Genomic DNA, 13,591 nt, shown 5'->3' on the forward strand with positions numbered 1-13,591 from the left:
CATGGTAAACATGCATTTGTAAATTCAGAATTAAGGGATTACCTGCTGGGTCTCCTGCTGCTTTGTTTTAGCCGTATCTTCCTTGTCTGCATTCCAAACTCGGCCTTTGTCAAACCTGCTACGAAGAGCTGCAAGTTCCCTCTCACGCTCCTTTTGGAGAAAAAGACAAATATAAATAAAATGACAAGTTTGTTGAACACAATGTAAAGTGTAGTAAACACAATGACATCTATGATAAGCAGCACTTGTAAGAATATAAGCACCTGCTTCTGCTGCTGTGTTAGGCTGGCAGTGCTGGATACATCATTTTGCTTCAGCAGTCTTTCTTGGATACTCCTTGTATTCGGAGTCAGCACTGCAGACTTTAGGGCAAGATTTGTAGGTGCTGGACTGCGTTCTTGACACTTCTCTCCAAAACGCTCTAGGAATGATTTAATTCCTGGCCCGCCTATAAGAAGCGGGAACAACTTGTTACTCATGATAATCTGTTGCTTAGAATGTAAAGATTCATTTTGCCACTGCGGTAATTAGACACACCAATAAACAAAATTTCCATTACACAGAAAAATGTACAAATATATTCTTTTAGGAGAGTTACTGGTTTTGATTTTCATTTTTTTTTTTTTAAATTAAAAAAAAAAAAAAAACAGACTTCGTTATTGTTTGAAGCTTCATGATAATAATTAAGTACAATGTCCAAAGTAATCTCAGTCTCTGGCAGCAACAGGCACCTGTTGGGTGTAGAAACAAATCTGCCCTGGCCACGGATGGCGATAGATTACTATAGATATGTATTTGCTCTGACAGCGATGCACAAGGCTTCAAGGTTAAAAAGGCTGCGCAACAGGGTCAACATCTTTTATAAGGAAAATCTAATGACAGCTTCTCTTTACAAATTCCTAACATTGGACAAACTGTTATGTCCTATTTTCTAAGTAGTTTCCACAAATGAAGTACTGGTACATTCAGAAGATCGTGTGGGCACAGGATTAAAGTTGACTCAACCTCTGTCCTGTGTCCTTGTGTGTACCACATTGAGCATGGAGACAATAAAGAAAACCAAAGAACTGTCTGAGGACTTGAGAATCCAAATTGTGAGGAAGCATGAGCAATCTCAAGGCTACAAGTCTATATCCAAAGACCTGAAAGTTCCTGTGTCTACGGTGCGCAGTGTCATCAAGAAGTGTAAAGCCCATGGCACTGTGGCTAACCTCCCTAGATGTGGAAGGAAAAGAAAAATTGACGAGAGATTTCAATGCAAGATTGTTCGGATGGTGGATAAAGAACCTCGACTAACATCCAAACAAGTTGAAGCTGCCCTGCAGTCCGAGGGTACAACAGTGTCAACCCGTACTATCCATCGGCATCTGAATAAAAAGGGACTGTATAGTAGGATACCCCGAAAGAACCCACACTTGTTACCCCGAGACATAAAAAAGCCAGGCTGGAGTTTACCAAAACTTACCTGAGAAAGCCTAAAACGTTTTGGAAGAATGTTCTCTGGTCAGATGGGACAAAAGTAGAGCTTTTCGGGAAAAGCAATCAGAGTTTACAGGAAAAAAAAAAAAAAAAAAAAAAAAAGAAGAGGAGGTATTCAAAGAAAAGAACACTGTCCCTACAGTCAAACATGGCGGAGGTTCCCTGATGTTTTGGGGTTGCTTTGCTGCCTCTGGCACTGGACTGCTTGACCGTGTACATGGCATTATGAAGTCTGAAAACTACCAACAAATTTTTCAGCATAATGTAGGGCCTAGTGTGAGAAAGCTGGGTCTCCCTCTGAGGTCATGGGTCTTCCAGCAGGACAATGACCCAAAACACACTTCAAAAAGCACTAGAAAATGGTTTGAGAGAAAGCACTGGAGACTACTAAAGTAGCCAGCAATGAGTCCAGACCTGAATCCCATAGAACACCTGTGGAGAGATCTCAAAATGGCAGTTTGGAGAAGGCACCCTTCAAATTTCGGGGACCTGGAGCAGTTTGAAAAAAAAGAATGGTCTAAAATTCTAGCAGAGCATTGTAAGAAACTTATTGATGGTTATCGGAAGCGGTTGTTCGCAGTTATTTTGGCTAAAGGTTGTGCAACCAAGTATAAGGCTAAGGGTGCCAATACTTTTGTCTGGCCCATTTTTGGAGTTTTGTGTGAAATTATCAATGATTTGATTTTTGTTCCCTTTTGTGTTTTTTCATTGCAAGCAAAATAAATGAAGATAATACTAAAGAATTTGTGATTGTAATAATTTTCAAGAAGCAACTGAGTATTATCTGACAGAATTGCAGGGGTGCCAATACTTTTGGCCAGCACTAATTAAATATGTATATGTACATTATATATATATATTATACACACAGTGCCTACAAGTAGTATTCAACCCCCTGCAGATTTAGCAGGTTTGATAAGATGCAAATAAGTTAGAGCCTGCAAACTTCAAACAAGAGCAGGATTTATTAACAGATGCATAAATCTTACAAACCAACAAGTTATGTTGCTCAGTTAAATTTTAATAAATTTTCAACATAAAAGTGTGGGTCAATTATTATTCAACCCCTAGGTTTAATATTTTGTGGAATAACCCTTGTTTGCAATTACAGCTAATAATCGTCTTTTATAAGACCTGATCAGGCCGGCACAGGTCTCTGGAGTTATCTTGGCCCACTCCTCCATGCAGATCTTCTCCAAGTTATCTAGGTTCTTTGGGTGTCTTATGTGGACTTTAATCTTGAGCTCCTTCCACGAGTTTTCAATTAAGTTAAGGTCAGGAGACTGACTAGGCCACTGCAACACCTTGATTTTTTCCCTCTTGAACCAGGCCTTTGTTTTCTTGGCTGTGTTCTTTGGGTCGTTGTCTTGTTGGAAGATGAAATGACGACCCATCTTAAGATCCTTGATGGAGGAGCGGAGGTTCTTGGCCAAAATCTCCAGGTAGGCCGTGCTATCCATCTTCCCATGGATGCGGACCAGATGGCCAGGCCCCTTGGCTGAGAAACAGCCCCACAGCATGATGCTGCCACCACCATGCTTGACTGTAGGGATGGTATTCTTGGGGTCGTATGCAGTGCCATCCAGTCTCCAAACGTCAAGTGTGTGGTTGGCACCAAAGATCTCGATCTTGGTCTCATCAGACCAGAGAACCTTGAACCAGTCTGTCTCAGAGTCCTTCAAGTGATCATGAGCAAACTGTAGATAAGCCTTGACATGACGCTTTGAAAGTAAAAGGTACCTTACGGGCTCGTCTGGAACGGGGACCATTGCGGTGGAGTACGTTACTTATGGTATTGACTGAAACCAATGTCCCCACTGCCATGAGATCTTCCCGGAGCTCCTTCCTTGTTGTCCTTGGGTTAGCCTTCACTCTTCGGACAAGCCTGGCCTCGGCACGGGTGGAAACTTTCAAAGGCTGTCCAGGCCGTAGAAGGCTAACAGTAGTTCCATAAGCCTTCCACTTCCGGATGATGCTCCCAACAGTGGAGACAGGTAGGCCCAACTCCTAGGAAAGGGTTTTGTACCCCTTGCCAGCCTTGTGACCCTCCACGATCTTGTCTCTGATGGCCTTGGAATGCTCCTTTGTCTTTCCCATGTTGACCAAGTATGAGTGCTGTTCACAAGTTTGGGGAGGGTCTTAATTAGTCAGAAAAGGCTGGAAAAAGAGATAATTAATCCAAACATGTGAAGCTCATTGTTCTTTGTGCCTGAAATACTTCTTAATACTTTAGGGGAACCAAACAGAATTCTGGTGGTTTGAGGGGTTGAATAATAAATGACCCTCTGAATAAACTTTTCACAATTTAAAAAAAAATAAAAAAATAAATAACATTCTTTTTTGCTGCAGTGCATTTCACACTTCCAGGCTGATCTACAGTCCAAATGTCACAATGCCAAGTTAATTCCGAATGTGTAAACCTGCTAAATCTGCAGGGGGTTGAATACTACTTGTAGGCACTGTATAATATATATATGTATAATATAATATATATGTCCCTCATAGCCAACATCCAACACCGCGGAGACACCATCACATGTTTCTCAACACTGTGATTCTAGAGCAAAGCAATGCCCCCTGGGAAATATTCAAAACAAGAATGAAGGGAATTTTGTTTACTTACCGTAAATTCCTTTTCTTCTAGCTCCAATTGGGAGACCCAGACAATTGGGTGTATAGCTTCTGCCTCCGGAGGCCACACAAAGTATTACACTTAAAAGTGTAAAGCCCTCCCCTTCTGCCTATACACCCCCCCCGTGCATCACGGGCTCCTCAGTTTTGGTGCAAAAGCAGGAAGGAGGAAACTTATAAATTGGTCTAAAGTAAATTCAATCCGAAGGATGTTCGGAGAACTGAAAACCATTCAACATGAACAACATGTGTACACAAAAGAACAACAGCCCGAAGGGAACAGGGGCGGGTGCTGGGTCTCCCAATTGGAGCTAGAAGAAAAGGAATTTACGGTAAGTAAACAAAATTCCCTTCTTCTTTGTCGCTCCATTGGGAGACCCAGACAATTGGGACGTCCAAAAGCAGTCCCTGGGTGGGTAAAATAATACCTCGGTAATAGAGCCGTAAAACGGCCCCTTCCTACAGGTGGGCAACCACCGCCTGAAGGACTCGCCTACCTAGACTGGCATCTGCCGAAGCATAGGTATGCACCTGATAGTGTTTCGTGAAAGTGTGCAGACTCGACCAGGTAGCCGCCTGACACACCTGCTGAGCCGTAGCCTGGTGCCGCAAAGCCCAGGACGCACCCACTGCTCTGGTAGAATGGGCCTTCAGCCCTGAGGGAACCGGAAGCCCAGAAGAACGGTAGGCTTCAACAATTGGTTCCTTGATCCACCGAGCCAAGGTTGACTTGGAAGCCTGCGACCCTTTACGCTGGCCAGCGACATGGACAAAGAGTGCATCCGAGCGGCGCAGGGGCGCCGTACGAGAAATGTAGAGTCTGAGTGCTCTCACCAGATCTAACAAGTGCAAATCCTTTTCACATTGGTGAACTGGATGAGGACAAAAAGAAGGTAAGGAGATATCCTGATTGAGATGAAAAGGGGATACCACCTTCGGGAGAAATTCCGGAACCGGACGCAGAACCACCTTGTCCTGGTGAAACACCAGGAAGGGGGCTTTGCATGACAGCGCTGCTAGCTCAGACACTCTCCGAAGTGATGTGACTGCCACTAGGAAGACCACTTTCTGCGAAAGGCGTGAAAGAGAAATATCCCTCATTGGCTCGAAAGGTGGTTTCTGAAGAGTCGTTAGCACCCTGTTCAGATCCCAGGGTTCCAGCGGACGCTTGTAAGGAGGGACTATGTGGCAAACCCCCTGCAGGAACGTGCGTACCTGTGGAAGCCTGGCTAGGCGCTTTTGAAAAAACACAGAGAGCGCCGAGACTTGTCCCTTAAGGGAGCCGAGAGACAAACCCTTTTCCATTCCGGATTGAAGGAAGGACAGAAAAGTGGGCAAGGCAAATGGCCAGGGAGTAAAACCCTGATCAGAGCACCAGGATAAGAAGATCCTCCACGTCCTGTGGTAGATCTTGGCGGACGTTTGTTTCCTGGCCTGTCTCATAGTGGCAATGACCTCTTGAGATAACCCTGAAGACGCTAGGATCCAGGACTCAATGGCCACACAGTCAGGTTGAGGGCCACAGAATTCAGATGCAAAAATGGCCCTTGAGACAGCAAGTCTGGTCGGTCTGGTAGTGCCCACGGTTGGCCCACCGTGAGATGCCACAGATCCGGGTACCACGACCTCCTCGGCCAGTCTGGAGCGACGAGGATGGCGCGGCGGCAGTCGGACCTGATCTTGCGTAACACTCTGGGCAGCAGTGCCAGAGGAGGAAATACATAAGGCAGTTGAAACTGCGACCAATCCTGAACTAATGCGTCTGCCGCCAGAGCTCTGTGATCTTGAGACCGTGCCATGAATGCCGGGACTTTGTTGTTGTGCCGGGACGCCATTAGGTCGACGTCCGGCTTCCCCCAGCGGCAACAGATCTCTTGAAACACGTCCGGGTGAAGAGACCATTCCCCTGCGTCCATGCCCTGGCGACTGAGAAAGTCTGCTTCCCAGTTTTCTACGCCCGGGATGTGAACTGCGGAGATGGTGGAGGCTGTGGCTTCCACCCACAGCAGAATCCGTCGGACTTCCTGGAAGGCTTGCCGACTGCGTGTGCCGCCTTGGTGGTTGATGTATGCCACCGCCGTGGCGTTGTCCGACTGAATTCGGATCTGCCTGCCTTCCAGCCACGGCTGGAACGCCTTTAGGGCAAGATACACTGCCCTTATCTCCAGAACGTTGATCTGAAGGGAGGACTCTGGCTGAGTCCAGGTACCCTGAGCCCTGTGGTGGAGAAAGACCGCTCCCCACCCTGACAGACTCGCGTCCGTTGTGACCACCGCCCAGGATGGGGGTAGGAAGGATTTCCCCTTCGACAACGAAGTGGGAAGAAGCCACCACTGAAGGGAGGCCTTGGCTGCCCGAGAAAGGGAGACGTTCCTGTCGAGGGACGTCGACTTCCTGTCCCATTTGCGGAGAATGTCCCATTGAAGTGGACGCAGATGAAACTGCGCAAAAGGAACTGCCTCCATTGCTGCCACCATCTTCCCTAGGAAGTGCATGAGGCGCCTCAAGGGGTGCGACTGGACTCGAAGGAGAGATTGCACCCCTGTCTGTAGTGAACGCTGTTTGTCCAGCGGAAGCTTCACTATCGCTGAGAGAGTATGAAACTCCATGCCGAGATATGTCAGTGATTGGGCCGGTGTCAGTTTTGACTTTGGGAAATTGATGATCCACCCGAATCTCTGGAGAGTCTCCAGAGCAATATTCAGGCTGTGTTGGCATGCCACCTGAGAGGGGGCCTTGACAAGCAGATCGTCTAAGTAAGGGATCACCGAGTGTCCCTGAGAGTGTAGGACTGCTACCACTGTTGCCATGACCTTGGTGAAGACCCGTGGGGCTGTCGCCAGGCCGAAAGGCAGTGCCACGAACTGAAGGTGTTCGTCCCCGATGGCGAAACGCAGGAAGCGCTGATGCTCTGGTGCAATCGGCACATGGAGATAAGCATCCTTGATGTCGATTGATGCTAGGAAGTCTCCTTGGGACATTGAGGCGGTGACGGAGCGGAGAGATTCCATCCGGAACCGCCTGGTTTTCACGTGTTTGTTGAGCAGTTTTAGGTCCAGAACGGGACGGAAAGATCCGTCCTTTTTTGGCACCACAAACAAGTTGGAGTAAAAACCGTGACCCCGTTGCTGAAGGGGAACAGGGATCACCACTCCTTCTGCCTTCAGAGTGCTCACCGCCTGAAGAAGAGCATCGGCTCGCTCGGGGGGGCGGAGATGTTCTGAAGAAACGAGTCAGAGGACGAGAGCTGAACTCTATCCTGTAACCGTGAGACAAAAATGTCTCGCACCCATCGGTCTTGGACATGTGGCAACCAGGCGTCGCAAAAGCGGGAGAGCCTGCCACCGACCGAGGATGCGGTTTGAGGAGGCCGAAAGTCATGAGGAGGCCGCTTTGGGAGCGGTTCCTCCGGCGTTCTTCTTAGGACGTGACTTAGACCGCCATGAATCGGAGTTCCTCTGACCCTTCTGTGGCCTGTTGGACGAGGAGAATTGAGACCTGCCCGCGGGCCGAAACCTCGATTGTACCTTCCGTTGTTGAGGTCTGTTTGGTTTGGACTGGGGTAAGGATGAGTCCTTTCCCTTGGATTGTTTAATGATTTCATCCAATCGCTCGCCAAACAGGCGGTCGCCAGAAAATGGCAAACCGGTTAAGAACTTTTTTGGAAGCAGAGTCTGCCTTCCATTCCCGTAGCCACATGGCCCTGCGGACTGCCACCGAATTGGCGGATGCTACCGCCGTACGGCTCGCAGAGTCCAGGACAGCATTCATGGCGTAGGACGCAAACGCCGACGCCTGAGATGTTAAGGACACAACCTGCGGAGTAGAGGCACGTGTGACTGCATTAATCTCAGACTGACAAGCTGAGATAGCTTGGAGTGCCCATACGGCTGTGAATGCCGGAGCAAAGGACGCGCCGATAGCTTCATAGATGGATTTCAACAGGAGCTCTATCTGCCTGTCAGTGGCATCCTTGAGTGATGCACCATCTTCCACTGCAACTATGGATCTAGCCGCCAGTCTAGAGGCTGGAGGATCCACCTTGGGACACTGAGCCCAACCCTTGACGACGTCAGGGGGGAAGGGATAACGTGTGTCCTTAAGGCGCTTAGAAAAGCGCTTATCTGGAAAAGCTCGGTGTTTCTGGACTGTATCTCTGAAGTCGGAGTGATCCAGAAACGCACTCATTGTACGTTTGGGAAACCTAAAATGGAATTTCTCCTGCTGAGAAGCTGACTCCTCAATCGGAGGAGCTGGGGGAGAAAGATCCAACACCTGATTGATGGACGCTATAAGGTCATTTACTATGGCGTCCCCTTCAGGTGTATCCAGGTTGAGAGCGGCGTCAGGATCAGAGTCCTGATCTGCCACCTCCGCTTCATCCTCTAGAGAGTCCTCCTGCTGAGACCCTGAGCAGTGTGATGAAGTCGAGGGAAGCTCCCAGCGAGCCCGCTTAGGCGGCCTGGGACTGCGGTCCGTGTCGGAGACCTCACCGTGGGACCTATGAGTCACCCCAGGAGCACTTTGCTGCTCCAACCGAGGGGGGCCTGGGGTCAATGATTCAACAGTGCTCGGGGCCTGTGTTACCGGTCTGGACTGCAAGGCTTCTAGTATCTTAGCAGACCATTTATCCATAGACTCAGAAAGTTTGTCAGCAAATACTGCAAACTCCGTCCCTGTCACCTGGACAGTGGCAGCAGGTGGTTCCACCTGGGCCACCAGTGGCAGAGGCTCCGGCTGAGTGAGTGTCACAGGGGCCGAGCATTGCACACAATGAGGGTAGGTGGAACCTGCCGGTAGCATAGCCGCACATGAGGTACAGGTTGCAAAGTAAGCCTGTGCCTTGGCACCCTTGCTTTTTGCGGACGACATGCTGTTGTCTCCTCTGAGTACAATCAGGGAGGGTATATAGACAAAAACAAGTAGTGCGGCCGTACAGAGTAAATGTATAGAATATAAGCATATATATATACACTTCGGCACCCAGGGGGGCCAGCACCTAGTAACAGGTGCGGCTTACCGACCGCCCGTAGCGGTTGTGTGACCACCAGATTCCCTGCCTGGGCCTCCCAGAGCTGTGTTGTCTCTCCTCTCCAGCGTCAGAAGTGCTGATAGAAATGGCTGCCAGCGTTCTGTGGGGAGGAGGGGGCCGTGGGCGTGCCTTAGAAAGTGCGGGAATCTGGTGCCCCACGGTGCTCAGTGAGGGGGGAGGAGGATACTAAGTATGCTCCAGCCCTCAGCGCTGACGTCAAGTGCAGCGTCCCGCCCTTCCCCTGACTGGCAGGCCCGGGGGCGGGAATATGCGGTACTAGGCCGCAAAAGCCGGGGAGTAAAGTTATAAGCGCGGCCGGCACGGTAGTCCCGGCGCACTAACACACCCAGCAGCTGCTGCAGCGTGCATAACACAGGCGCTCCATGCGCCGTCCCCAAGGGGACACAGAGTACCTCATAGTAGCAGGGCCTTGTCCCTGACGATACCCGGCTCCTGTCCAGCAGATTCCCCCAGGGGCTGCGGAGGGAGCACGGTCCCAGTGCCTGGAGACCGGTTAGGATCCCACTTCGCCCAGAGCCCCTAAGGGATGGGGAAGGAAAACAGCATGTGGCTCCTGCCTATGTACCCGCAATGGGTACCTCAACCTTAACAGCACCGCCGACCAGAGTGGGGTGAGAAGGGAGCATGCCGGGGGCCCTGTTAGGGGCCCTCTTTTCTTCCATCCGATATAGTCAGCAGCTGCTGCTGACTAAATTGTGGAGCTTGCGTGCATGTGTGCCTCCTTCGCACAAAGCATAAAAACTGAGGAGCCCGTGATGCACGGGGGGGGGGTGTATAGGCAGAGGGGAGGGGTTACACTTTTTAAAGTGTAATACTTTGTGTGGCCTCCGGAGGCAGAAGCTATACACCCAATTGTCTGGGTCTCCCAATGGAGCGACAAAGAAAGAATTTACGGTAAGTAACAAAATTCTCTTTTTCTTCATCGTTCCTTTGGGAGACCCAGACTATGGGATGTTCCAAAGCTGTCCGTGGGTGGGAATAAACAGAAAAAACTAAGAAGTAGGCGGAGCCTAACTTCACAAGTGGCCGACAGCCGCCTGAAGGATGCGTCTGCCCAAGCTCGCATCTGCCGAAGCATGAGCATGCACTTGGTAGTGCTTCGAAAAGGTATGCAGGCTAGTCCAAGTGGCAGCCTGACAGACTTGTTGAGCCGTAGCCTGGTGCCTAAAATCCCAAGAGGCACCGACAGCTCTGGTCGAGTGTGCTTTGATCCCCGGCGGGGGAGGCACCTGAGTACTCTGGTAGGCGTCCGAAATGGTCGATCTAATCCAACGGGCCAAGGTCGGCTTAGAAGCAGAGAGACCCTTGCGCCGCCCTGTGGTTAGCACAAAAAGAGAGGTGCACCGCCTAAGCGCAGCAGTGCGAGCCACATAAATCCGGAGAGCACGCATCAGATCTAGAGTATGCAGCGCTTTCTCAAAGCGATGAACAGGGCCCGGACAGAAGGAAGGCAAGGAAATATCCTGGTTAAGGTGGAAGGGAGAGACCACCTTAGGAAGAAAGTCCGGGGTCGGACGGAGAACTACCTTGTCTTGGTGAAAAACCAAAAAAGGTGACTCCGAGGAGAGCGCAGCCAAATCAGAGACTCTCCTGAGAGAAGTTATGGCAACTAGAAAGGCCACCTTTTGAGAAAGACGATACAAAGAAACCTCCCTAAGGGGCTCGAAAGGGGGTTTCTGCAATACCGTGAGGACCAAGTTAAGGTCCCAGGAATCCAAGGGCCGCCGATAAGGCGGAATGATGTGAGACGCACCTTGCATGAAGGTGCGGATCTGAGCCAGCCGGGCGAGACGCCGCTGGAACAGCACTGATAGAGCCGAGACTTGTCCCTTGAGAGAGTTGAGGGACAGTCCTAGCTGCAGACCGGACTGTAAAAAAAGACAGAAGGGTCGGCAACGAAAATGGCCAAGGAGAATGGCCGGAAGAGCGACACCAGGACAGGAAAATTTTCCAAGTCCTGTGATAGATCTTGACAGAGGAAGACTTACGGGCCAGAGTCATAGTGGAGATGACTTCAGGAGGAATACCAGAAGCCGTCAAAATCCAGGACTCAAGAGCCACGCCGTCAAGTTGAGTGCCGCAGAATTTGGGCGGAAAAACGGACCTTGCGAGAGCAGGTCTGGACGGTCCGGAAGATGCCACGGCATCTCCACGGACAGTTGGAGCAGGTCCGGATACCAAGCTCGCCTGGGCCAGTCCGGTGCAATGAGGATGACTCGACGGCCCTCCATTCTGATCTTGCGCAGGACTCTGGGCAAGAGAGCTAGAGGGGGAAACACGTAGGACAGACGAAACTGGGACCAGTCTTGAACCAGAGCGTCCGCGGCGAAAGCCTGAGGATCGTGGGAGCGAGGCACGTAAACCGGAACCTTGTTGTTGTGACGGGATGCCATTAGGTCCACGTCCGGAGTGCCCCACTTGCGGCAGATTGACTGAAACACTGCCGGGTGCAGGGACCACTCGCCACCGTCCACGGATTGACGGCTGAGATAATCTGCCTCCCAGTTTTCTACGCCAAGGATGTGGACTGCGGATATGGTGGACTTGGAGTCCTCCGCCCATTGAAGAATGCGTTGGACCTCCAACATTGCCAGGCGGCTGCGTATCCCGCCTTGGTGATTGATGTAGGCAACCGCTGTCGCGTTGTCTGACTGGACTCGAATGTGCCTGCCCGCCAACAGGTGGTGAAAGGCTAGGAGAGCTAGAAGCACAGCTCTGGTTTCCAGCACATTGACTGAAAGGGCTGACTCAGACAGAGTCCAAGTGCCCTGAGCTCTGTGGTGGAGATGTACCGCTCCCCAGCCGGATAGGCTGGCATCCGTGATGAGAATCACCCAGGACGGAGCGCCCTTGGGACAGGGAGAGGGGGTCGAAGCCACCACTGAAGAGAGGTCCTGGTCCGTGGCGACAGAGCCACAAACCTCTGTAAGGAGGAAGGCCGCTTGTCCCAACAGCGGAGAATGTCCAGCTGCAGAGGACGCAGATGGAACTGGGCAAAAGGAACCGCCTCCATGGAAGCCACCATTTGACCCAGCACCTGCATCAGGCGCCTGAGGGAATAACGGCGGGGCCTCAGGAGAGAGCGCACCGCTAGCCGGAGAGACTGCTGTTTGATTAAGGGCAACTTCACAAGTGCCGGCAAAGTCTCGAACTGCATCCCTAGGTACGGGAGACTCTGAGTCGGAGTCAGAGTGGATTTGGGAAGATTGACAATCCACCCGAATTGGGCTAGGGTGGCGAGAGTGAGCGAAACACTCCGCTGACAGTCTGCGCTGGATGGACCCTTGACCAGAAGGTCGTCCAGATAAGGAAGCACTGCTAACCCCTGGAGGTGCAGGACCGCAATCCCTGCCGCCATGACCTTGGTGAATACCCGAGGGGCCGTGGCTAACCCGAAGGGGAGAGCCACGAATTGGAAATGATCCTCTCCTATCGCAAAACGTAACCAACGCTGATGTGACACTGCGATTGGCACATGTAGATAGGCATCTCTGATGTCGATGGACGCCAGGAACCTCCCTTGGGTCATAGAAGCAATGACTGATCGCAGAGACTCCATGCGAAAATGCCGCACCCGGACATGCTTGTTGAGAAGCTTGAGATCCAGGATGGGCCGGAAGGTACAGTCCTTTTTTGGAACTAGGAAGAGATTTGAGTAAAAACCTCTGAACCGTTCCTGAGCGGGAACTGGGACAATCACTCCGTTTGCCTGCAAGGACGCCACGGCCTGCGAGAAGGCGGCGGCCTTGGAGCAGGGGGGAGTTGAGAGAAAAAAATCTGTTTGGAGGGCTGGAAGAGAATTCTATCCTGTAGCCGTGAGATATGATGTCTCTCACCCACTGATCAGAAACCTGCTTTAACCAAGCGGCGCCAAAGTGGGAGAGCCTGCCACCGACTAAGGACGTGGCTGGAGCGGGCCGAGAGTCATGAGGAATCTGCCTTAGTGGCAGAACCTCCTGCGGTCTTCTGCGGATGCGCTTTTGGGCGCCAGTTGGATTTCTGATCCTTGGCTGAGTTAGCGGACGAGGCGGAAGGCTTAGAGGATGACCAGTTGGAGGAACGAAAGGAACGAAACCTCGATTGATTCCTACCCTGGGCGGGTTTCCTGGTCTTAGTTTGTGGCATGGAAGTACTCTTCCCGCCAGTAGCTTCTTTAATGATTTCATCCAGCTGTTCACCAAACAGCCGTGAACCAGCAAAAGGGAGCCCAGCAAGAAACTTCTTGGACGAAGCATCTGCCTTCCACTCTCGAATTAGCTGAAGCCACGGCAGTGCGGTGAGCAGCCTCTAGCATGGCAGACATGGCATAAGATGAAAAGGCTGAAGCCTGAGCAGTTAAGGTAACCATCTCAGGCATAGATTCCTTGGTAAGGGAATGCATCTCCTCTAGAGAAGCAGAGATGGCTTTGAGAGCCCACACTGCTGCAA

At 50.9% G+C, this 13,591-nt stretch overlaps 1 protein-coding gene across 1 annotated transcript in view; it reads right to left on the reverse strand.

The window, feature by feature from the left end:
* ANLN (anillin, actin binding protein) overlaps positions 1-13,591 on the reverse strand; it is a 158,670-nt gene that overhangs the window by 95,042 nt on the left and 50,037 nt on the right. The window contains exons 6-7 of the mRNA XM_075315129.1: positions 264-448; positions 43-150 (exon numbers count right to left, since the gene is read on the reverse strand). Coding sequence (XP_075171244.1) covers positions 43-150; positions 264-448 — 293 coding nt within the window. The remainder of the gene's footprint in view (positions 1-42; positions 151-263; positions 449-13,591) is intronic.

The sequence above is a fragment of the Anomaloglossus baeobatrachus genome, chromosome 6 (assembly GCF_048569485.1).
Source record: "Anomaloglossus baeobatrachus isolate aAnoBae1 chromosome 6, aAnoBae1.hap1, whole genome shotgun sequence".
Taxonomy (NCBI): Eukaryota; Metazoa; Chordata; class Amphibia; order Anura; family Aromobatidae; genus Anomaloglossus; species Anomaloglossus baeobatrachus.